Source organism: Suncus etruscus, chromosome 6 (genome assembly GCF_024139225.1).
Source record: "Suncus etruscus isolate mSunEtr1 chromosome 6, mSunEtr1.pri.cur, whole genome shotgun sequence".
Lineage (NCBI taxonomy): Eukaryota > Metazoa > Chordata > Mammalia > Eulipotyphla > Soricidae > Suncus > Suncus etruscus.
The window spans coordinates 96,117,629-96,144,089 of record NC_064853.1 but is presented as its reverse complement, the minus strand read 5'-3'; the positions used below and the strand labels follow the sequence as shown (position 1 = coordinate 96,144,089).

The 26,461-nt window shown below is 41.2% G+C and overlaps 1 protein-coding gene across 2 annotated transcripts; it reads left to right on the top strand.

Moving 5' to 3' along the window:
* The first annotated feature begins 7,207 nt into the window (after positions 1-7,207).
* TRA2B (transformer 2 beta homolog) lies at positions 7,208-24,701 on the top strand. Of its 2 annotated transcripts, XM_049775885.1 has the most exons (9): positions 7,208-7,271; positions 17,152-17,285; positions 18,925-19,087; positions 19,827-20,015; positions 20,118-20,233; positions 21,223-21,306; positions 22,418-22,477; positions 22,986-23,059; positions 23,596-24,701. In XM_049775885.1, exons 1-9 carry the CDS (start codon positions 7,236-7,238, stop codon positions 23,604-23,606), a joined length of 867 nt encoding a protein of 288 aa, XP_049631842.1. In that variant the 5' UTR covers positions 7,208-7,235; the 3' UTR covers positions 23,607-24,701. The 2 variants fall into 2 exon arrangements, with proteins under 2 accessions (XP_049631842.1, XP_049631843.1); XM_049775886.1 differs by lacking the exon at positions 23,596-24,701 and having other exon boundaries at positions 22,986-23,070.
* The last annotated feature ends 1,760 nt before the right edge of the window (positions 24,702-26,461 follow it).

Here is a 26,461-nt window from a genome sequence, read left to right as displayed (position 1 = left end):
CATTACACAGGGGCTGTTTCCACTTTTCCACTGCTGGGGACTGAACCCAAGTGATTCTTTTTTTTTTTTTTTTTTTTTTTTGGGGGGGGGCATACCCTGTGACGCTAAGGGATTACTCCTGGCTATGCGTTCAGAAATCACTCCTGGTTTGAACCCAAGTGTTTCTTGAGTGCAAAGCCAGGAGTAATCCTGGAATATCACCCCATATGCCCCCCTCATAAAAACAAACAAAAAATTTCAAACATCGTAGAGACATTCATATGATTAAAACGCATATTGTAGCATCCTATAGATTTTACAACTAATATTTTACTTTTGATTTAATTTTAAATTGTAGTACATTGATAATTATCAAAATAACTAAATTTCCTCTTATTAAAACTTAAAATGCTCATATACAAACTGCACAAATACTGAATGTAGTTTCCTAGATATATTCTGATCCTTCACATAGTGAGCTAATAAGGACCTGATATATGTAGCAGAAAGAATGGAAAAAGAGGGGCCCGGAGAGAGCACAGCGGCGTTTGCCTTGCAAGCAGCCGATCCAGGACCAAAGGTGGTTGGTTCAAATCCCGGAGTCCCATATGGTCCCCCGTGCCTGCCAGGACCTATTTCTGAGCAGACAGCCAGGAGTAACCCCTGAGCAACGCCGAGTGTGGCCCCCCCAAAAAAATGGAAAAAGATAAACTTTTTCTTTTTTTTTTTTTTTTTTTTTTTGGTTTTTGGGCCACACCCAGTAACGCTCAGGGGTTACTCCTGGCTATGTGCTCAGAAGTTGCTCCTGGCTTGGGGGACCATATGGGACACCGGGGGATCGAACCGCGGTCCGTCCAAGGTTAGCGCAGGCAAGGCAGGCACCTTACCTTTAGCGCCACCGCCCGGCCCCAGATAAACATTTTGAATATATATTAACAATATTTTAATTATAAAAATGTTGAATGAATATGTGATCAGTAAGAGCAGGGGAAAACATTTAGAGTTTGGTTTTTAGATCACACCTGGTTGTGCTTAAGGTTTATTCCTGGCACTGCATTTAGGAATCACTCCTGTTGATGCTGTGGGGACCATATGGGGTGTCAGAAACCAAACCTTGGTCAGCTAGATACAAGCACAAGCCCTCCCCACTCTACTATTGCTCCAGCCTCAAAATTGTTTTGTTTTTGTTTTGTTTTTGTTTTGGGGCCACACCCAGCGGTGCTCAGGGGTTACTCCTGGCTATCTGCTCAGAAACAGCTCCTGGCAGGCATGGGGGACCATATGGGACACCGGGATTCAAACCAACCACCTTAGGTCCTGAATCGGCTGCTTGCAAGGCAAACGTCGCTGTGCTATCTCTCTGCCCCCCCACCAATAGTTTTTGTTTAAACTCTCACATGTGGGATATAAAGAACATAATGATAGAATACTGTATACCTAAAGACAATAGAAATGAAGAATTAGAAAACTAATATTTAGTAAGAAACAGGCTGGAGAATGGGGTGGAGTTGGGGAATGCCTATGGTGGAGGGAAAGTGTTCAACCAGGAGCAGGAGGTGGTTAAAAAGTGGTAAGTGTTAGGTATGAAACCCTGTCAGCAACAGTACTGTAAACCACAGTGCAAATACTTATATATATATATATATATATATATATATATATATATATTAAAAAGCGCCTTTAAAATATATCATTTAATATACTATACTATATCTATATATAGTTTAGTGTGTGTATATATATATATATATATATATATATATATATATATACTAGTGTGAAGCAAAATGGAGAGGGAAATTGGTGGTAGGAAGTGGACACTGGTAAAAGGATTGGTCATGAGTAGTGAGGTGGTCTGTCCTGTGCAGAATAGAGGACACAGAGAGGTGAGTATAAGGATAGGTTTATGGGCTGGAGCAGTGGCACAAGCAGTAGGGCATCTGCCTTGCACGTGCTAACCTTGGACGAACCTCAGTTTGATCCCCTGGCATCTCATATAGTCCCGCAAGCCAGGAGCAATTTCTGAGTGCACAGCCAGGAGTAACCCTGAGTGTCACTGGGTGTGGCCAAAAAAAAAGGTTTATTAAACCTAGTGCTGAGGGGGGACTGGAGTGCTAGTGTAGTGTATAGGATGTTTGCCTTGTACCAGGCTGACCTGAGTTCAATCCCCAGCATCCCACATGGTTCCACAAACCTGCCAGAAATGATTTCTGAGAGTAGAATAGAACCAGGAGTAATCCTTGAGTGCTGACGGGTATGGCCTCAAAACAAACCTCATTATTTAGGACCCACCTGCAATTTAAAAGGACTTGGAGTCTGAGAATGAGCATAAAGCACACAATTTATACATTTTCAGCCTACAAGGTACCCCCTATATTTCTATTATCTAAGCAAAGCAGAAGTTAGATTAGGCCAAGAATCTTGTGTATGAGCCCTATTTGCTTGTTGTTGGCCCCTGCCCTTCCAGAGACCCTGAGGGAATTTCCCTAATCCCATCTGGGCATGGGGCAGGCCTGGTCTCTGTTTTGTTTTTCTAGGCTCAGGCCTGAATTTTGTAATGGCACTGCTCTAGTCACAGAATAGCTTGGTAATTTCAACATGACTGACTGGCTGACTGACTCTCTCTCTCTCTCTCTCTCTCTCTCTCTCAACTTCAACTTCAATCTCTTTCTCAATTTCAAAATTTCTCTCTCTATATATGTATGTGTATATATATTTATATAAAGTTATATATATATATATATATATATATATATATATATATAACTTACTTAGAAAGATGTGAGGGGAATAGAAAGAGAGGAAGTACTGAAGTACGTATTCAAAAGAGAAATCAGGTTTCTCCAAAATGGAAAACACAAAGGAAAAGAGACAAGCAAATGAGAACCCTGTTCAAGAACATGGATTAAAGAGCAAATGGCCTGAAGAGTTTTCAGGAAGAGCTTTTATTTATTTATTTATTTTTTTATTTTTGGGTCACACCCGGCAGTGTTCATGGGTAACTCCTGGCTATGTGCTCAGAAATCACCCCTGGCAGGCTCAGGGGACCAAATGGGATGCCGGGATTCGAACCTCCATCAGTCCTGTGTTGGTTGCATGCAAGGCATGCTGTGCTATTGCCCTGGCCCCCAGACATCATAAAAATAAAAGCTAACTTGGGGCCTGAGCGAAGCATAGCAGGGTAAGACATTTGCCTTGCAATATATATCCCATTCCTGGGGAGAAGTGGTGTTGCAAGCAGTAAGGCGTCTGCCTTGCCCACGCTAGCCTAGGATGGACCACGGTTCGAGACTCCCAGTGTCCCATATGTTCCACAGGAGCCCCAGAGCACTGCCAGAAATAACTGGAAAGTAGCAATACAGAAAAGGTACACCAAAACAAAGCAAAATTTTTTTTAAAAAATTAAAATAAAATCAAGTAAACTAACTAAAACACATAAAAATTTTTACATGTGGGGCCAGAGTGGTGGCACATAAGCGGTAAGGCATCTGCCTTGTGTGCACTAGCCTACAACAGACTGTGGTTCGATTCCCCAGCGTCCCATATGGTTCCCCAAGCTAGAAGCAATTTCTGAGTGCATAGCCAGGAGTAATCCCTGAGTGTCACCGGTGTGGCCCCAAAACAAACAAAAAACCCACAAAAACAAAAACAAAACGTAATGTATGTTCATAGTAGTATTATTTATAAAAGCTAAAATGATAGAATCATATGGGGGTCAGAGTTATAGTATAGCGGTAGGGCATTTGCCTTGCATGTAGTTGAACCAGGACAGATGGTAGTTCGAATCCCAGCATCCCATATGCTCCCTCCAACCACCACCACCACCACCCCCCCCCCCCCCGTGCCTGGCAGGAGCAATTTCTGAGTGCAGAGCCAGGAGTAATCCCTGAGTGCTGCTGTGTGTGACCCCCCCCCCGAAAAAAGAATCATCCATATGATTCTATGGATCATATATATATATGATCTTAGAAGAGTTCTCTAAATAAACTAAAGTCAGTCAAGAACTAGAATGAGGGGCCGGGCGGTGGCGCTAGAGGTAAGGTGCCTGCCTTGCCTGCGCTAGCCTAGGACGGACCGCGGTTCGATCCCCCGGCGTCCCACATGGTCCCCCAAGCCAGGAGCGACTTCTGAGCGCATAGCCAGGAGTAACCCCTGAGCGTCACCGGGTGTGGCCCAAAATCCAAAAAAAAAAAGAACTAGAATGATAGTACTGTGGGTAGGGTGATTGCCTTACACCAGGTTAACTTGGGTTCAATCCCTGGTACCACAAATGGTCTGTCAAACCCATTAAGGTGATCCCTGGTTATAGTCAGGAATAACCTCTGAGCACTGCCAGGTGTGACCCAAAAACTACAGCAATAAGTAAGTAAGCCAGTTATCAGCCTTGGGAATGTGATGTGGTTCATGGATGTTGAATGACTGTTTTATGGCCATGTCTTTGCAGCCATGAATTTGATTCCCTGCACCATCCTAGCTCAGAAGTGCAATTCTGCAGCACTGTTATTGAGATTCCTGGTGCCAGAAAAATGGACAACACGCCAACGTGGCAAGTGACAACTTAGGAAGGTTAGAGATGGTAAGGGGTGTGAGGGAGACCAGAAGAGAAAGGAAGGAAAGATACAAGGGGGAGAGTGTGAGGGGAAGAATAGAGAGGAGAAAAGGAGTGGAATAGGGAGGGGCAAAAGGGATAGGGAAGGAAAGGGTGTGAAAGGGAGGGGAGAGGTGAAAGGTAAGTGGCAGAGGAGCAAGATGCCAGAGGACTTCACTGGATTCTCTTAAAGTGATCAAATACAATCCAGGCCAAAAATTGCCAAATTATAGAGACAAAGTGGATTTGAAATTGCTTGAAGCTGGTAGGGTTACAGGGCCAGTCAAAAGTGTGAGGGTAGGGCCCGGAGAGATAGCACAGCCGCGGTTGCCTTGCAAACAGCCAATCCAGGACCAAAGGTGGTTGGTTCGAATCCTGGTGTCCCCCATGCCTGCCAGGAGCTATTTCTGAGCAGACAGCCAGGAGTAACCCCTGAGCACCGCCGGATGTGACCCAAAAACCAAAAAAAAAAAAAAAAGAGTGTGAGGGTAAATGATAAAAGATGACAGGCTAACCTTGCATGCTGGTACCCCAAATAGTTCCACAATATCTCCAAGAGTGATCCAGGAGCACACTCAGTAGTAGGTCCTAGCACCTCCCAAAACAAAATCACCCAAAACAAACAAAATGATAAGCTTACCACCAAGATTGGTGAGTGCAACTAGAGAAATAACTACACCAACAACTAACATGACAAAGGTAGTGAGATAAATAGAATGTCAGTCTCTAAGACAGGCAGGGAGGAGGGAGCTGGAGGGCATAGGTGAAATGGGGGTTCTTTTTATGACTGAAACCCAACTAAGAAACATGGTACTTAAATATATATTATTTTTAAAAATCAGAAATAATAAAAAGAAAAACATGACAGGCTTCTTTGAGGGTGACCCACGAAACTGACCTCTAATTGCTTATAATGGTGGGTGCACAATTCTGACTATAGCTAAAATCTATTTGAGTTGTACTCTTTAATTGCAGCACGGTGAACAATATTTCAGTAAGCCTGTAAAAAATAAAAAATGGCCCCTGGAGGAATCCAAGTACCTGGCCAACCAGGTTATCAGGATTGACTATTTCATTTTAAATTGGGGGTGACCATCTCTCTTATCAGTGTTCATGAGACCTGAGGTTACCCACCCTTCCTTCACCGGGTGGCTCCAGGGAATAAAATAAGGTTTATCCAAGTAGGAATAAAAAGATCTGAAACAGGTTTAATGAATGCAAAGGCAGCGGGGACTTCAGATTGACACAAACAAACATGTTAAAGCAGCATCTAAGCATGAAGGTTGCTAGATTTTGAAGGCAATTGCTCTCTCTCTGAAGGCAATTGCTCGCTCGCTCGCTCTGTCTCTGAAGGCAAATGCTCTCTTTCTGAAGGCAACTGCTCTCTCTCTCTCTCTGAAGGCAGTTGCTCTCTCGCTCTCTCTCTGAAGGCAACTGCTCTCTCTCTGTCTGAAGGCAATTGCTCTCTCTCTCTCTCTGAAGGCAAATGCTCTCTTTCTGTCTGAAGGAAAATGCTCTCTTTCTCTCTGTCTGAAGGAAAATGCTCTCTTTCTCTCTGTCTGAAGGCAAATGCTCTCTCTGTCTGTTTGAAGGCAATTGCTCTCTCTCTCTCTGAAGGCAAATGCTCTCTCTGTCTGAAGGCAATTGCTCTCTCTCTCTCTCTGAAGGCAACTGCTCTCTCTCTCTCTCTGAAGGCAAATGCTCTCTTTCTCTCTGTCTGAAAGCAAATGCTCTCTCTGTCTGTTTGAAGGCAATTGCTCTCTCTCTCTCTCTCTCTGAAGGCAAATGCTCTCTTTCTCTGTCTGAAGGCAAATGCTCTGTCTGTTTGAAGGCAATTGCTCTCTCTCTCTCTGAAGGCAAATGCTCGCTCTCTCTCTGAAGGCAAATGCTCTCTGTCTGAAGGCAATTGCTCTCTCTCTCTCTCTGAAGGCAAATGCTCTCTTTCTCTTTTTCTGAAAGCAAATGCTCTCTCTGTCTGTTTGAAGGCAATTGCTCTCTCTCTCTCTCTCTCTCTCTCTCTCTGAAGGCAAATGCTCGCTCTCTCTCTAAAGGCAATTGCTCTCCCTCTCTCTCTGAAGGCAATTGCTCTCTCTCTCTCTCTCTCTCTCTCTGAAGGCAATTGCTCTCTCTCTCTCTCTCTCTCTCTGAAGGCAAATGCTCGCTCTCTCTCTAAAGGCAATTGCTCTCCCTCTCTCTCTCTGAAGGCAAATGCTCGCGCTCTCTCTCTCTCTCTCTGAAGGCAACTGCTCTCCCGTCCGGCCGCTACGTTTTCCCGCCTTGCAGGACAGCCCGCGAAGGTGGGGGCAGGGGAAAAAGCGCGCGCTGAGGGCGGCGTGACGCCACGTCCGGTTTCCGCCGCGGCGCGCCGAGCGAGCGAGCCCCGGCCGGCCGAGCGAGCGAGCGAGCGAGCGAGAGAGCGAGGGAGCGGGGGTGGGCGGGGCCAAGCCAGCGCGCGCTGAGGCGAGGGGCGGGGCCGAGCGCGGGCGCGTGTCGTCACATCCGGCGGGCTTAAGAGCGCGCGAGGCGGCGGTGCGCGGCGCGTCGGCGGTCGGCGGTCGGCGGCTCGGAAGCGGCGCTGCGGCGGAGGCCCTGCTGTGTCTCTCGGAGGACCCCGGCGCCTGCGTGGCTCGACGGTCGGCGGACGGCGCGGCGGCTGCGGCGAGGCACCATGAGCGATAGCGGCGAGCAGAACTACGGCGAGCGGGTACGAAGCGGCGAGCGGGGCTGCGGGCGGGCGGGCGTGCGGCCTCTTCTCTCCCCCCAGGCCCGAGGGCCGCAGCGGCGGGTGCGAGGAGCCGGGGGCCGAGCCGAGGCGGCGGGTGTCTCCCGTCCGGGCGGGGGGGAGGTGGAAAATGGCGGCCGTTGCGCTCGCGCGGGCGACGCCGTCCGCCGCCATCTTGGGCGTCCGGGCGGGCGCGCTGCCAGAGGCACAAAATGGCGGCCGGGCCCGAAGACGAGGCTCCCGGATTGGACTTCGGGGCTCGCGTCTGTGCCGGAAGTTCTGGGGTTTTGGTCCCACCCGGAAGCGCTCACTTAGAGGTTTCTCCTGGCTCCATGCTCAGAAATCGCCCCTGGCAGGCCCGGGGGCCCTATGGGATGCCGGGATTCGAACCAGCGACCTTCCGCATGCAATGCAAACGCCTTACCTCCATGCTCTCCGGCCCCAGGCCAGTCACTTAAAAAAAATTCCTTTGAGGCTTTGAAATTTAGTTTTAAAGAAATCTGCCCCTACCCCGTAATTCCAAATATTTTATTTTGCATTTAATTTTATTTATTTATTTATTTTTTTGGTTTTTGGGTCCCACCCGGCAGCGCTCATTTAGAGGTTCCTCCTGGCTTCATGCTCAGAATTAGCTCCTGGCAGGCCCGGGGGACCTTATGGGATGCCGGGACTCGAACCAGAACCACCGAGCTTCTGCACGCGAGGCAAACGCCCTACCTCCGTGCTCTTCTCTCCGGCCCCAGTACCCCAGTAGAGTTGTTTTTTTTTTCCCCGGGGCGGCCCTCGTGGGCTTGGGGAAGACAATTTGGCGGGCCGACTCTTTGGATGGCGCCTTTTGGTGGGGGGGTGTTGGGGTTTGGAGCCTCTCGGGCTCTTGTGCATCACACATCGGATCGGTGCGTTGATGTTTTTGTTTTATTTTTTTTTTTTTCCTCCACCCGTTACCGTCCAGATCTATAGTTGGATGACGGGTGATTGGTTGGCTCGCAGGGAACAAGGGACCTGGGGAGTTAGTTCGGTTATTTGAGCTGCTGTGGGTGTTGATTTAAAAAAAAAAAAGGTGGGACACAATGCAAGGCTTGGCTGTGCCCGGGCTGTTGGGGACACTTGACCACAACAGAATTTTTATTACACACGGAAACACACACACACGAAAGGGGTCTGATTAGATTGGTTAGGCTTCCCCTTTTTTTTTTTTTTTTTTTTGTTGTTGTTGTTGTTGTTTGGTTTTTGGGCCACACCCGGCGGTGCTCAGGGGTTACTCCTGGCTGTCTGCTCAGAAATAGCTCCTGGCAGGCACGGGGACCATATGGGACACCGGGATTCGAACCAACCACCTTTGGTCCCGGATCGGCTGCTTGCAAGGCAAACGCCGCTGTGCTATCTCTCCGGGCCCTAGGCTTCCCCTTCTTGGTTGATGGCAATACCATCACGGAAACCATGCTAAACGAGCAAATTTGAGCCCAAAATTGAGCAAAAATCTTCCTTGAGTCATGTTTCCCTCACTTAACTCAAACTTTTACGTTGTTGCTCCCCTTAGCACCTAGTTCGGTCTAATTTGGAACCCTGGAGTTCTCATCTTAACATGTACGCCTGGGTTTTTGGGGGTGGGTATGGTAGGGCTTTTGGGGGCCACCCCTGGCGGCCCTCGGTTTACTCCTGGCTTTGTGTTCAGAAATCACTCAAGGCCGGGGATAGAACTAGAGTCCTTCCCAGGTCGGCCCGCGTGTCAGGCAACTGTTCTATCCGCTGTGCTATTGCCCCGGCCCCATTCCTGATTTTTTTTAATGTAATTTTACAAACTAAGATCACATTCGCTGAAATTATACGCACGAAACTGCTGTTCTTGGGGGGCTCCCCCATTTTGCCACACCCTGCGTTGGTTTTGCCTAGCTCTGTGCTCGGGAATCTCACCTGGGCAGTGCTATATGGGAAGCACGGGTGGGTTCGAACCTTGATCGGCTGCTAGCTAGGCTTACGCTCTGCCCGCCGTAATAGCTCGGACCCTCCTTGCTTTCATGGTAGTAAGGAATTAACAAATTACTAGAGCAGTGGCTTTTAATTACTACTGCTGAAAATAGTTATGCTTAAAATTTGGAATTAGTGCATTTTACGGAGTACAAAATGACTTCTGATCAAAGGAGTTAATGACGGAACAAGTCATTTAAAAGTTTATAAATTACACGTTTTGGGTTCTATTACTATAGTGGCGGGAATGGAACCCACGGTCCTGCTTGCAACGCAGACATTTTTACACTAAGGCACATCCATGGCTAATAAGAATATTTTACTTCCGAAAGAAAACCATTGTAGGAAGTCTTCGGTTTATAAAGAGAAACTAACATCACACTTAGAAATGTTTGCATTGGTTGTATTTTATGTTAGAATCTGCATCAGAGTGTGTTGCTGCTACAGTTTATTTTGATTGTTTTCCGATTTGTTGATTGGGACATCCACAGTTTCTTTAGAACCTGAAACGGTTATCTTTACGCTAGGATCTCAAATCTAACCAGTTAACTCTAAGCTGTATAAATTTTAGTTCTGCTAAATTTAACAGCCTGGAGACGCCACTCTCCAGTAATAGGAGATAGGTGCATGAAATAAAAGATAATTTGGTCACTGGGTGGATATATAGAAAGAATATTGGCTATAGCTAGGATGGATTTGTGTCTGTTCTGATTATCCATCTGGCCGGTAGTTGAAATGTCTCCTGGAATATGTTTTACTGATCGGGCCAAACTAAAAACTTCCATCTTTCCAAATTTATCCTGCTTACAGAGCTTTTGATAAAGAGGTTGACTTGGTGCCTTTGCAATCAAAACCAATTAAAAAAGCACTCAAAAGTTTGAAGTACTAAGTAAAACAAATGTTTAGGGGTGCATGATAAAATTGGAGGCAATCTTAAGCCTAGTAATGGTCACAGTGCTTAGAATGGGAAGCTTGAGGCTTTACTCAGGGAGGAGTTTCTATTGAAAACAATTAGCAATGTGGTGGGAGATAAAAGAAGTGCATCTGAAGACAACTGCTGTGTGTACTTTAAGTTCGGGGTTAGCAAGTACAGGAAAATAAAAGGAATAGTTGCTGTTTATGTAGGTATTTTCTGTAGTCTTACTCTCTGTAATGCCATCCCATCAAACTGCCTTCCTTCTGATATTTTGTGGTTTTATTTCTCTTGCTTAATCTTAGTTTTTTATTTTATAAGATAAAATTTTTGTCATAGGAAAATAGTTTATCGGGGTTTTTTTGCTTAGGTGTAAATCAACTAAGCTAAAAATATTCTTGATTTTTAACTAAGAATGCTTTATTGTTAATTTTGTCTGGAAATTGAAGTTGGCATTTTCAAAATGAAATTGCAAGTGGTTACTGCAAGGTAAGTACTATGTCAGAGTTTGAAGAGGATTCAATTGGAGAGGTGTTGAATGGGATTTGCCTTTGTACAGACTTTCCCCTTATTTTTTTTAAATAGTATGTAATATACATTTATAGTTCTAATTTTGCCCAAGAGGAGGATGTATATGTCTGTATCTTCTAAGTCTTTTTATTGTATGTTGATAGTGTTATATACAATTGTTCTTAATCGGTTTATTAATGGGATGATGATTTTAGGACTATTTTGTCCAGTTTAGGTTTTTTGTGGGTTGTAACTTAGATATTGTTGACACTTTGTTTTGATTTTTTAAGCTGGAAGTTCTCCCAAAGGACACAACCATAAGCAAATGATCAATTTTCCCCAAACATTGCTTTAAAATGGGTTTTTGAAGTTTTTATTTTAAGATAGTTTATGTAACAGTGAGTGAGGCCTCAGTTTTGCATTGAATTGTATGTAGAAGAATAAAAATAATACAGCCTGCTTTTTCTGTAAATGTTTTATGAATGTGCACACATCTTGTCTCTTGGGAGGGTAAGGACTTAAAATCAAGAGCCTCTGATTTATTTTTCAGAGAATATTTTCAATAAGGATATTTTCCTTTCTATCCTTTATCTTCTAGTACTTTGCAGAAAAATAGCTCTTAAAATCTCACTCCCATAGCAAGATCATCAGCTTTTCTTTTCCCCTTGGAATATATTTTAAATAATTTTGTAATGACCTTGTGTGTTTTTAACATATTACAGTGGTAACCTCTATAGTCACTTTAGCATAAATGGTGTTCATGGTAGGGCATGTTACTGCTTGACTTCAAAGAATCTCGTAGCAAAAATGTATATAAAGAAACCCTATAGTTGGTCTTTGGTTTTATAGTGGACGTGTGAACATTTATAGCTGAGTTAAACTAAACCTAATACTTATATTAATGTAGTGGATTTAGTGACTGAAAGATTAGGACTGAAATGATATAGGAAAGCGGCCATCTGAAAAGTAGTGATAATCCTCCATTCCACTATCTTTTCCTGTTATCTGAATATAATCTTTGAGGCCCTATGAGGAAACCTGCTTGGGCATTCTGATTCCACGATTACATTTGTGTTAGCAAACATTCCCCATTACATTTTTGTGATGGATATTAGGAAAAAAGAGAACAATCAACTTGGACTCCCTTAAATAAATGCTATCATTTTTTTTCTTGAATCAAACTAATCTTGAAAAACTAGGCAAAATTGTGCTTTTTCAACAGATATTATGATCCTTCCCATCAAAGCTGCCTTTTTCTTTATGCCCAGAGGGATAAAGGAACTTTTTTGAGAAAGGAATACTGGGTGGCTGGGGAGGACTGAAAGAAAAGATCATAGGGTAAAAAGTAGAACAACTAGATTTTTTTTTTTATGAAGGTGATGTTTTGTTTCTGTTCATTGGACATATCAAGTGTCTTATTAGTAATAATTCAGGAAGGAGGTGGGCTGTAATTTTCTCGCATTCTTTCCACCTGAAAGTAGGTTTTTTTTTTAGTTTAACAGCAGTTTTCTATATGCTTTGAAAATAGTACTTTTGGGTTTGATTTGTTTTCCTGCATAGTTAATTGAATGTAGTAGTAGGTGGTTGCCAAGATTTTACCCTATGGTTTCAGAAGTTAGTTGTTGGGCCATTCGAGACAAGTTTTTCGGGGCCACACCTGCAGGTGCTCAGGAGTGAGCCATGGTAGGCCAAGTACAAGGCAAACATTCCTGCCCCACTGTACGCTATCCTTCTGGCCCCCATTCATACTTTAAAAATCTTACAAGATTAGTTCAGCATTCTTAGGTGTGGGTTGAATACTGCAGAGCAAATTTTCAAGTTTCCTCGTGTCTTTAAAATATGCAGTACAGAAATGTAAAGCGTTGAATTTTTGACATTCTTTAGACAAGTCAGAATTTGTAGACCCTCAACCCTGAGCCTTGTCATCATTGTGCAAATGAATTGTCCGTGCTTTCCTTTCTTGCACTTTTGTATTGTCACTTTTTTAATTAGAAATGTGCTTTTGACACTTAATGTTCTGTTGGAAAAATTAAGAAGTGTGAATGTAATTAAAATTTTCTAAAAATGTTAAATGAACAGTAAATGTTCAGTTGCGCACTTCAACTAAAGCATGATAAGCCTATTTGGAGTAGACTATTGAGAATATTATGAACATTTTAGAAAAAAACTAGTTTCAGTTTTTTGAGCTGCATATTCTAGCCTTTTAAGCCCCAAACCAAAAGGGATTTTTTTTTTTTTTTTGCTATTTTCAGTTTTGGCACTGGATTTTATCCTGGAGTTTTAAAATATTCTTCATCCTGTTCTTTTTCTATTAAGGTTAATGTTGAAGAAGGAAAATGCGGAAGTCGTCATTTGACAAGTTTTATAAATGAGTGTTTGAAGCTCAGGAATAAGTGAAGCTGAAATTTGAAAAAATAAAAGAAAGAATGCATGCTAATTATCAGACCAGAAGTCCCACTTGTAGAATATTGAGCAATTTGTGTGAAGTGGGGAAGATGAAAGAAGTCAGAATTTGAAACGGAAGAATGAAGAAAAGAAATAAAAATGAAGTTAAGATAAGAAGTAATCTGGAATCAGAAAGCACTACGCTAAGTAATTACTAGTCTGTTTATGTGTCCCTGTATATTTTGCTAAATATGCATGCATTATTTGTTTAAGAGAAGAAAATATATACAGGGTTAAGAAGTGCCTTCCAGGGGAACCTATAATTAAATTAGGTAATTCTAATTTTAACTTTGTAGTTCAATGATTGAAATGCAATTTTAAAAACTGTAGTCAAATATCAGGCAGGAATGATGAGGTTTCTAGAATGGGTTGGCTTCATATTCTAGTTTTTGTCACTCAGCTTGTCCTGGTTATGAGTGTGCATATCTTTTGAGGCACTACTAGTGGTCTTTGCCACTTTGAACTTATTGGACTGACCCCTCTCCTTCAGTACTGAGCAGTACATAATTGAATATAACTTGTCAAAGATGTACTAAAGAATGTCATTAGAATGGTTTCAAATCAGCTCCAAGTCCAATAAAAGCATTGAGAGATTAGTTTGTGTAGGCATTTATGAATTGTTTCCAGATGGCATGAGTGGTAAGCTTTGACCACTTTAGGCCCTGATTTTAGGTGAAGGTGCATGTGTGCTTTGAGTTTATGAGGATGCATACTTTTTCTATTTGCCTGCCTATTTGAATGATTTGCAATCTGCGCTAAACATACAGGCTTCTTACAATAGAATGATTGGGTCACAAACATACAGGATGTATAACTTTGGCAGCTGGAGCAGATGGTTAATTCAGAAATAGATTATGTGCTCTTATTTTCTATCACTGTATAGCTATTATAAGAATAAATAGCTTTACTTTGGTTTCCACAACTTATTGGAAAAGTCTTATTAACCTGTGTTGTACATCTATCTTTTCTCCTAGCTTAATGGAAGAGTCAGGTAATTGGTATGTTTCCTTCTGTTTGATGGGACAAAATAATTTTGGCAAAAGAGTACTCAGCAATAGTCAGCCAATTGTTGTTTGCTGTCCTATTGGATTGCCAGATCATTTCAACCTAAGATGGAAACCTAAAGATAAGCTTTGTTTAGAGTAAGTGACCTAGCTGGCATTCTTGAAAGATGCATTTTCTGAAGGTTTGGGGCTGGCATGTTGTCAAATTTGAATTTTGCTTATTTTGCAAGCAGAAATTTCCAGTTTACATGTTTTAATTGTATTTTGTGAATGTTACCATATATAAATAAATATGCATACAGAGAGCCATGGTTTAGATATTATGTATTAGTCTCTGGACTCTAAATTGGGGTTGCTGTAAGATCCTTTAAAAAGTAAAGCAGTTGGGAGTTTCTGTGATCCAAGCTGTGTGTAATAATACAGCAAAAATAACAATTTGTCTAATTGCCCACTTCACCTTGACACAAAGAAAGCAACTTTAAATTTGAGTCTTCTCTGAAGCATTACAAGAGGTGTGAGTTTTAAGGGCTGAAGACAGGACTCCTATTCTGGTCCTTGGAAAGTTGGTTAATATCCAGTGCTGGTGGAGTAGAAAGGACTGTCTAGAAACATAGTTCCAGAAAGGTGCATTTTGCAGCCAAAATAGGAATTCAGTTCTTAGTATAGTGGGAAACGGGTTTCAGGTATTCTGTTGGAAGGCATGGATGGCATTTTGTTTTTTGGGTTTGGGGTTTTTCTCCCTCTACCTGTAGATTATATAGAAGTATAAGACCTAAGTAAGATTCAATCTGTTGAACTCTTGTTCCATATTTCTCTGAAATATTTATATTTCACTTGTGATTCTTTTTCTTGACATTGATGTCCAGATTAAATAGGGTATTAATATGTTGACACTTAGGTCAGCTCTGGGTTAGCTTAGACTGGTATAGAAATTTACCAGCTGACTTTTTATAGGTTTGGTGAATTTTAAAATTTAGTCAGGCTAAATTCTCTTATGTCTTTCAGAAACAGTTTAAAGAAAAATCCTTTTTGTAGTTAATAATCCCAACAACAGTAGGTTACTGTTAGCTAGGCTGTCAGTATGGAAAGGGGCATCTTAGCATTCTGATCTGTCTCATACTAAGGAAATGATCATTATAAAATTATTTGCAAAGCCAGTTTCCTATTGAAGTTGAATGTAGTTTTCTGATCATTTCAGATGCTGTGACTTTGGCCCTTTATATGCCAGAACAAGTTTTAGAAAGGAACCTATTCTACTTATATGCTTAACCTTGAATTGACAGACTCCTGTTAAATATCAACTGTTTTATTGGTGATTTTTGTCTTATAGGGTACCCATTACATTCTGCACTCCTTTCAAGAGCAAATAGTTCCACGATACCATTGGAATGTCAACAGATTGTTTTTTGGGTTCCTTGTTGATTCCTACATTAGTTTTTGCCTTTCGTAAAGATGGCAGAAATTACATGTTTTTAAGAACCTTAATACTTTGTCCATGAAGAAAAGGGACAACTTTATAAATAATGTCTCTGCTTCAGAATATTTGCTAAAACAGAAGAAAGCAAATTGATTGCCAGAGCTACTTTGTCTTTTTAACTATTCCTTGGTGTTTGGGAAACCAGTCCTTACTAATAAGCAATGACACCATTTCCTTCTAATCTTTTTATTAATCGGGGATGGGATGGGAGAGGCTCATTTCAAACCACTGCACATGTTAATGTCTTGAAATGTTAGGCTGGAACTCCTCTGTTTCCTCTAGTCTCTGGAAGTTTTCTGTGCTGTAAATTGGAACATTTAAATGTTTTTGGAAGCTTAATTTTGTGAACTGCCAGTGTGTAGTGTGGTAACAGATTCAATTTTCTTTTCCTCTTTGTGTCCTTGATATTGGCTATATCTGCTAACCAATGATAGTCACTAGATTTTACACTAATAAGATGGATAATGTAAAAACCTTTTTTGTTTGTTTTTGGGTCACTCCCAGTAGTGCTCAGGGGACCATATGAGATGCCAGGATTTGAACCACATTACCTCCATGCTATCTCTAGCCTGAGCCTTATATTTTTTAGCTATCAGGTTTGGTGCATTCCGGTTTTTTTGGGGGGAGGGATCTATAGCCTCCCACATGTTTATATGCTGATTATGCCTTTCTGTCTTACTGGTGTCCTGTTTGCTTGTTTATATAGAGAACTGTTTTGATGTTTCTCAAGCTTGTCCCATTTTTTTTTTTTGAATGAAAGGCCATGTAGTGCATGTATGTATACCCCCTATACACGGACGTTGGTCTTTGCAAATCATTTAAGTTCAGTTCCCTTTTTCTGTTTAGATGAAAAGCCACTGATTTTAATTTTTCCAGTTTCCTCTGGACAGTGTTCTTGGTTTACTCATCCCCAATCTGTATGGGTTTGCCCTGATTCTCCCCCGTATAGCTGAGTAAGTGGTTCTGGCATCCCTTCAACTGAATGGTTCAGTGTTGCCTTTCTACTGTAGCTATTTGCTTTGGGAATCTTATTGGCCTCTTTGCAGTAGATGATCTTTGCTTTCCACTAGGTTTCTGACTACATCCTTGTCTTATACAATAATAAATATAACTTAAAAGGTTGAGATCTTATGAAAGCATACTTTTAAGTTTAAAGTGTATTTCATAGCATCTGATTAGATTGCAGATGGATGGAAGTAGGTAAAAGATATAGGTGCCATAGTTATTGAGGTTCTTACCATAGTTAATCTCCATAATCCTTGAGTACTACTCTGATTCTTTTATACCCTTTTCTGAAGTGAGTGGGGTCAGTTAACTCTTATTCCTGCTCCTTAAAGGTGGAAGCTCAAGTTAATTGACCTATGACAACTGGAGCAATGTAGCACTTGATTTAACCAGTTATATTCAGTTCTAGCCCTTACCTATTTTTTCTTATCTTGGAAGAGGGATTGATTACATTCCCTTACCATTTATCTCACAGCAGCTTAGATGCTTTAAAAGTTGCCCAGAAAGTATGCAAATTAAACTTTTGACATCTACGTGTAGGAGTCCCGTTCTGCTTCCAGAAGCGGAAGTGCTCATGGATCTGGGAAATCTGCAAGGCATACACCTGCAAGGTCTCGCTCCAAGGAAGATTCCAGGCGGTCCAGATCAAAATCCAGGTCCAGATCTGAATCTAGGTGAGAAAAACTGGGATTTTTTTTTTTAACTCTTAGCACTGAAACTGGTTTGTGCTTTGTAAACTAGGGAGATAGGATTAGATATGGGTCATTTGTACAGTTAATTGATAACAGAAACAAACTTGTTAATTTTTGGGAGAGTCACAACTAGGGTTACGAGCCTGCTTAAATTTTTGAATTTTGGGGCCGGGAAGGTGGCGCTAGAGGTAAGGTGTCTGCCTTGCAAGCGCTAGCGTAGGACGGACCGCAGTTCGATCCCCCGGTGTCCCATATGGTCCCCCAAGCCAGGGGCGATTTCTGAGCGCATAGCCAGGAATAACCCCTGAGCATCAAACGGGTGTGGCCCAAACAAAACAAAACAAAACAAAAAATTTTTTTTGAATTTTTTGAGATGTAAATCTTGCCCCCCCTTTTTTTCCCCCCTTGGGTAGATCACTTTAAAACTTGGTTTAATTCTTATTGAAGGCAAGTTAATAAGTATGGCAATATCTTTGCTTTCATAGAGAATAAGTAGTAAATGGACTGGTTGCCCACGATATCCCCAGTTTATGCCTGTTGTCAGGCATGATTATAGAACCACCTTTTGAGGGGGGCTAAAGTAGCCCTGTTTGAGGAACAAAAGTAGTGCCAAGGATCCAACTAAAGTTGGTCATATTAAGAAGTGCTCTCTAGGGGCCAGAGCAATAATGTCACTGGGTGTGGCCCAAAACCAGCTATACTAACTTTCCATTCAATGAATAGGTGTTGTTTGGGGGGGTGTGTTTTTGGTTTTGGTTTTTGGGTCATACCCGGCAGCATTCAGGGGTTTCTCCTGGCTCTATGCTCAGAAAATCTCCCCTGGCAGGCACAGGGGACCATATGGGATGCCGGGATTCAAACCACCTTCCTTCTGCATGAAAGACAAACGCCTTACCTCCATGCTATCTCTCTGGCCCCAGGTTTTTTTAATTGCTGGAGAAACCTATTTTGATAGTGATTTAAAACAAGAGGGCATAATGAGGAATGTGGCGTGAGTGCGGTCTGAGCAAGTATGAAATACTGCATATTTATAATCTGGAATAGACTATTGTCTTGATTTTAAGGTATATTGGAAGAGAGCTAATGCTTCCATAAGTTGAAAAAAATTGGAAGGGATCACACCGTGGTGCTTGGGGCTTTGCACCTCAGGAATCTCTTCTGGCACTGCTTGGAATCCATATAAGATACCTAGGTTGGGTACATACAAAGGCAGCCTAACCCACTGCAACATTGCTCTAGCTCCCAAGTTCTATCAGAATTGAAATGAGAATAATTATGGGTCACACTATTGTGTTAGTTTATTCTTTTTTTTTTTTCCCTCTTTTTTGGTTCTTGTTGGTTTTTGGGTCATAGCCAGCGGAGGCATTCAGGGGTTACTTCTGGCTCTGTGCTCAGAAGTCACTCAATAGCAGGTTCAGGGGACCATATGGGATGCTAGAATTGAACTGGAGTTCATCCAGGTTGGCCACTTGCATGGCAACGCCATACCTGCTATGCTGTCTCTCTGCCCTCGTTTATTTCTTGATTGTGCTGTTATAGAGCTTGACTCTAGAATATAATTAAAGGAACTGAAAGCCATATTTTATTGCTGGTTTAGTCAATCTTAATCTTTGTTTTGCAGGTCTAGATCCAGAAGAAGTTCTCGAAGGCATTACACAAGATCAAGATCTAGGTCCCGTTCTCATCGACGATCCCGTAGCAGGTCTTATAGTCGAGATTATCGAAGAAGGCACAGCCACAGTCATTCTCCCATGTCTACTCGCAGGCGTCATGTTGGGAATCGGGTAAAGTAGTTTAGTTTTTATAAAGGCTTTGTTAACCTTTTTGTTTTCTGTCATTGGGCCTAAATTTTTTTTAAGAATTAAGCACATATAGCTATACTATTATGTTGGTTTTTATTTTAAAGAAGTGTCACAGTAGTGGTATGCATTTGGGCTGTTAGTCTAGAAAGTATAATGGCCTCTCATTTGGTTTAAATTTGAGCACTGCTGCTGTCCAATACACATGAAAAATTTTGAGGCTTCTTGTAAGAACAAATAGCCAAATCATACCAAATAGGACTTCATATTTTGAGGTGTTAGAGGTATATATTTGAGTCTTTTCCATAAGAGATACCAAATGGCTAGTGTTTACTTTTTATGGGTGCAAGGGGTTTATATTAAAGAAATTAATTCATTATGGTTATTGGAAAATTGACAAAACGTTTATATTACAATACTTTGCCGTCTTAAAATAAAAGCTGTTTGGAGTATTACACTGAATGAGTGGTATGACAATTCTGTTTGTCAGAGTACCTCATGTGTGGTTATTAAAGAACAAATTTCTAGAGGGCTTAAATCCCTCAGGTAAATTATTCTAGGGAATACCAGTTTGCTTTTTTTAACTAGTGTATACCCATTTTTTCTCATTCTGACACAAAATTTCTTTTGCACCTCCACCCCAGTTAGTGATCTTTGGTGTGTGTCTGTACTTTTAGCTTTTTGTTCAGGTTTTAAAGTTTAAAATCTGTTTTTCTATATGTAGGCAAATCCTGATCCCAACTGTTGCCTCGGAGTATTTGGATTGAGTTTATACACTACAGAGAGAGATCTAAGAGAAGTGTTCTCCAAGTATGGTCCCATTGCTGATGTGTCAATTGTATATGACCAACAATCTAGACGTTCAAGAGGATTTGCCTTTGTGTATTTTGAAAATGTTGATGATGCTAAAGAAGTAAGTCTTAGTAGTATATATTTGTTGATTGTTGCTGGACAGATGGATGGTTTGCAGTTCTGTTAAGAATGTACATAGTAACCACTTAATTATCTTTTAAAGGCAAAAGAACGTGCCAATGGAATGGAGCTCGATGGGCGTAGAATTAGAGTTGATTTCTCTATAACAAAAAGACCACATACCCCCACACCAGGAATTTACATGGGAAGACCTACCTAGTAAGTTTTCGCTGGTAAATATTTGAAATGTTGCCCCATAAATACATGCATTGGTTGAGTTGGGGAAATGGGTATGCATGCCTGCTGAGACTAGAAAGATTTTCTTGGGTGAAAGAGGGATCCTTTAAATCTAGCTCATTTTTTGCACTATATTTCTTTGACATTGGTGCACCCATTTCTGATAACATTTCTTGGTTTATTATGTAGTTATCAACAGAACCATTATAAGGTGGTTATGTCTTTACTTTTAACTACACTGGATGGCACTCAGGTTTCTCCTGGCTCTGCACTCAAGAATCACTCCTGGCAGGCTTGGGGGTACAATATGGATGCCGGGGATCAAATCCAGTCCATCCTGAGTAGACCATGTTCAAGGCCTTACTGCTGTGCTAACTTTCTGGCACATCATACTGTTTTTACTAAAGATCTCCCTATTTGAAGGATCTCTGCACTCTTTTTTGACTTTAGGGGATCACCCTGTAATACACAGGTTACTCTGTGCTCAGCAATTAATTTTTCCTGGCAGTATTCAGTTAATATGAGATACTGGAGATCCTGGATGGGCCAAAGAACCAGGCAAATGACCTTGCTATACTTAAGTTCAAACTGCTTTTTTTTTTTTTTTTTTTTTTTTTTGGTTTTTGGGCCACACCCTGTGACGCTCAGGGGTTACTCCTGGCTATGCGCTCAGAAGTTGCTCCTGGCTTCTTGGGGGACCATATGGGGCACCGGGGGATCGAACCGCGGTCCGTCCTAGGCTAGCGCTGGCAAGGCAGGCACCTTACCTCCAGCGCCACCGCCCGGCCCCAAACTGCTTTCTTAAAAGTAGTTGTATTGATAGTATATTGCATTCCAAGACCCAAATAATGCCTATTACTTTTAGGAAGCGCTTGAATAGTTGTTATTCCGTTAGAGTTTGGTCTTGGGAATATAGTTATGGCCACTGTATTTAGTGATGGTTTTTTTATAAGATTTATATTTATTCATAGTGGCAGCTCACGCCGTCGAGATTACTATGATAGAGGATATGATCGAGGTTATGATGACCGGGACTATTACAGCAGATCATACAGGTAAGTTACACAAGTCCTCAAAACTTTGAAGGAAAGTTTCTAAATTTTAACTTTTCTTTTGGTTTTTGGGCCACACCCGGCATTGCTCAGGGGTTACTCCTGGCTGTCTGCTCAGAAATAGCTCCTGGCAGGCACGGGGGACCATATGGGACACCGGGATTCGAACCAACCACCTTTGGTCCTGGATCAGCTGCTTGCAAGGCAAACGCCGCTGTGCTATCTCTCCGGGCCCAAATTTTAACTTTTCATACTTAGAAAGCTAAAGCTGAAGGTTTTTTTTTTTCTTTTTTAAAAGCATTGTTTAGATTTAACTACAAATTACCTAGTGTAAACTTGAACAGTCATTCTAGTGTTACAGTAGAAACAATATACTGGTACCTTTCTTTGCCAGTGGGGGGAGAAGCTGCACAGTTGGTAGCATGCAGGCTCCTGGTTTTGTGTTTAGGGCACCATGCTATACCAAAAATCAAATACAACAAATGCTTCCAGCTTACTGAGCTCTCATTCTATTGATTTATAAAGCTTTTTTTTGTTTTGGTTTTTGGTTCACCACCTGGTGATGCTCAGAGGTTACTCCTAGCCATGCACTCAGAAATTGCTCCTGGCTTGGGGGACCATATGGGACGCTAGGGGATTGAACCATGGTCCTTCCTAGGTCAGCACATGCAAGGTAAACGGCCTACCGCTTGCGCCACCTTTCCGGCCTCAATAAAGCTAATTTTAAAGGACTTTTAAAAGTCATTACTTTGCAAGTTTTCGTGCTCTTCATTATATATCAATGGGCAAGGAAATAATTCTTTAAGGATCCTAATTAGAACAGTGGTAAGTTTATTACAAAAAGGAGGCTATATTGGGATTTTGGTAAGGGAATTGTCCATTACTGAGATTTTTTTTTTGTTACATTTTAAATGAGCTGACAGTTTTTATTTAGAAATGTTCCTTATTCTAATAATGTTTCACCACCAGAGAGAGCTCTAAGCCTTGGTTTAGTAAAAATAGACAATTCTTAGAACTTTAACATTAGTGCTACGATTGTTTTTAACTGAATTGATGCTTTTTTTTTTTTTTAAAAAAAATTGCTTGCTACAGTTATAATTTTCTACCTTCACAGAGGAGGAGGTGGTGGTGGAGGAGGATGGAGAGCTGCTCAAGACAGGGATCAGATTTACAGGTATTATAGGAGCGGGTCTACAATATTCAGTTTTGGTATAATACCAAATTTGCATAATAGTGGCAACTAGCAATGAATTCATGACATTTATTTAAAATGGATCCTAACAGTGTATATGCTAAAATTTAATCTCATGCTGGGTAGTGTCTATTTTGTATATAAGACAGTATAGTAGTGAATTAATCTTTAAGAAACTACATTCTTAGTTCTTCTGATAAATGTGTGTGCGTGTGTGTTTGTTGGTTGGTTGGTTTTGAGCTACTACTGGCAGTCTGGGGGACAATATGATATGCCAGGGATCAAGCCCGGGCTTGCAAGGTAAACACTCTTCTGCTGTGCTATCGCTCTGGCCACTTTTTATATATATTATTCGGTACAGATCCTGAAGTCCAATGATAAAATCAGAGTTTTCAGGATTGTCTTGTTAGACTAGTGAGAAAATACGAGGTATAATATTAGTCTAATTGTGATTTGTGGAGAATTTAGGAATCTTTATGTTTGTTTACAGAAGACGGTCACCTTCTCCTTACTACAGTCGAGGAGGATACAGATCGCGTTCCAGATCTCGGTCATACTCACCTCGTAAGTTTTGATCTTTAAGATAGTTTATTAATTATATTTGCCATGGTTTTACCAAACCAAAATAGCGTTTTTTTAATTTGTGTGGATATTTTTTGTTTGGGAGGCATATCGATTTACGCTCAGGCTTTGAAGTCGAGACTTATAGGGTGCCTGGGATCCAACCCAGGTCAGCAGCAAGCAAAGCAAGTGCCCTGCCCTACCGACTTTTGTTATTTGTTTGGAGGCTATCTACCCTGTGATCTACTCCTGGCAGTATTCTGAAATAGAGCCAGGTAGTGAGACTGGGTTTTTGAGTGCGAGGCCTACATAACACGCACCCACCCACCCACCTACCCCTACCTTTCCCCATCTCATTTTCCAAACTTGTTTAAGAGTGCTTGGTTATTCCAACATGCAGGGCTGTTTCACCCTTCTAGTACTATCCGCCACCACCATTCATTGCTTGGGAATCTTTTAGCTGTCTGCTATCAAATTTATTTTAAAAAAAATTTTAGCAATGTCTCAGTATTGATATGTATTCAATTTTTTCCTTTCAGGTCGCTATTAAAGCATGAAGTTGAAGACTTTCTGAAACTTGCCCTAGAGTTGGGATATTGTTTGTGGACAATATTTTTTATTGTCTCCTGTTTAAAAAGTGAACAGTGCCTAGTGAAGTTAGGTGACTTTTACACCTTTTATGATGACTACTTTTGGTGGAGTTGAAATGCTGTTTTCATTCTGCATTTGTGTAGTTTGGTGCTTTGTTCAAAGTTAAGTGTTTTCAGAAAAGTATGTTTTGCATGTATTTTTTTACAGTCTAAATTTTGACTGCTGAGAAGTTTCTATTGTACAAAACTTCATTTAAAAGGTTTTTCTACTGAATCCAGGGTATTCTGAAGATCGAAGCCTGTGTGTAAATGCTACCAAATGGCAAAAAGCAACAATAAAGTTTGATTTTTACTTTTTTTCTAACATCTATGCTTAGCAGAAATGTTCAGATTAGATAGTAAATTACCAGAAACAACAAAAACCAGTTTCCCAGTCAGTGAGACATACCATTCTTAATATATCTGCAAGTGTTGACAGTTATGCTCTGTAACTCTACTGCTAGTAATAGAACTAATGACCTTACAGTACAGCAAATGCTTATGCTTATATTAGTGTGGGTTTGTCAGCCTTTATGTAATCTGTATTATATATGTAGCAGAAAATAAGAGTTACACAATGTATGCCTTAAAAAGGCTATCTCTTGAAGCTGTTACAATGGGATAATGGTATTTCAACTAGTTGTTAGCAAAAGAAAAGACAATACATTCCACCACAGATGTACTCTTGTTCTTCTAGCTTTTAGATTATATGAAAAAAATCTGGGTGCTTCAGAGTTTCGGGAAAGAGAAGGGAACACTGTACTTGTGTTGTGGATGGACTAAAGACTTTGCCTGTTCATTTTTTAAATATTATTTCAGGTCCTTTGCTTATCAGAGGAGGCCCAATTTACTCAAGTGTTTTGAGAACTGTGTTTAAATAAATGCAAATGAAAAGTGGAAAAAAGGCTGGTGCAACTCCATTTACAGAGACCTTTTTTGTTTTGAACCCTGTTGCTTATCACTCGTTCATAGTTTTAGCCCTAAAGTGTAGTATCTATGATGTATTTTTATTATTTATAATCGAAGAAATAAAATTTGAGTAAAAGGAGCAGGTATTGATCATTTCAATTTCATGAGTGATATGTAGTAAAAATTAGTCTTCAAACTAAAAACCCTGCTCAATACTACTGATATATATAAATATATATATTTAGGTTCTTTTTATGGCAAATCCTCAATGATTTTTAACATGTAGGTTATTGGATTTTGCTAGAAGGCTGATTTTGTTTGTTTGATTTTGTTTTTGGGCCACACCTCGCAGCGCTCAGGGATAACTCTTGGCTCTGCATTCAGAAATTTTTCCTGACAGGCTAGGAATAGGCTATGGAATGCAGGAGATTGAACCTGGGTCAGTCACTTAGAAGGCCAATGCCTACTCCTTGCTTTTGCTTCTGCCACCATAGCTTGCTGGTTTTTATATTTAGTATGGTGTCATGCCAAGCACTATACAAAAATACTTAGAATGCTAATTTACTTAATTTATAGTAATCAGTTGCCTTCAGAGATCTAATGAAAGTGACAGACAACCCAATGCAGTCTGCCTTGAACTCTGGTGGTGTGATGACCCATGTTGAAAATTGTGCATGTTTACAGACCATATATCAAACATTGTGAGGCTTATTGAGTATGAGTAGATGATTCATTACATTTAGAATTTTATCCCTGAATGTTAGCATTTCCAAGAAGCAACAACTGAACTAAATTTTGTTTGTTGAAATCTAAATTATCTCATCTATTATAGTCTGGTTTTGATTGTGGGGATGTGGGCTGCTGGTAATTTTATTTGGTACCTTGCTCATGCCTTTTATCTTAGCTCCTCAGTTTTTCTTTTTTAAAAAAAAATTTTGAGCCACAGCTAGCAGTGCTCTGGTTACTCCTGATTGGCTCAGGAGACCATAAGATCAAACCCAGGTCAGCCACATGCAAGGTAAATGCCCTATCTTTTGAGCTACTATTCTGCCCCCACAGTTCTTATTCTTCATTTTGCTTAAGGCGCTGTCTTCCAGAGACAGTTGAAATCCATTTTTTTTTTTTTTTGGCTTTTGGGCCACACCCAGCTGTGCTCAGGGGTTACTCTTTTTTTTTTTTTTTTTTTTTTTGTGGTTTTTGGGTCACACCCGGCAGTGCTCAGGGGTTATTCCTGGCTCCAGGCTCAGAAATTGCTCCTGGCAGGCACGGGGGACCATATGGGGCGCCGGGATTCGAACCGATGACCTCCTGCATGAAAGGCAAATGCCTTACCTCCATGCTATCTCTCCGGCCCCAGGGGTTACTCTTGGCACTGCACTCAAGTCGCTCCTGGCAAGGTGGGGAACCACCTGGGATGCCAGGTATCAAAACCGGGTTTCTCCCAAGTCAGCCACATGCAAGGCAAATGCCATACCACTGTGCTGTCTCTGGCCCCATGATTTTCTATCGTGAGTTTTTGTTTCTTTTTTTGAGTTAGTTTCTAAACTGGTGTAAGGAGGCATATTCTGATTGGAGTGTACAGCAGTTCCCACAATTTGACCAGAAGTCAGAATTACTTAGTTACCTGGGATTTATGGTTGGTATTTCTTTTTTTTTTTTTTTTTTTTTTTTTTTTTGTTTTGTTTTGTTTTTGTGCCACACCTGATGACACTCAGGAGTTAACTCCTGGCATGGGGGTCCATATGGGACTCCGAGGATCAGACCCAGGTCTGTCCTGGGTCAGTCGTGTGCAAAGCAAATGTCCTGCTGTGCTATAGCTCCAGCCCCAACCTGGGATTTGTGGAGCAGAGTGTCAAAAATAAAGTAA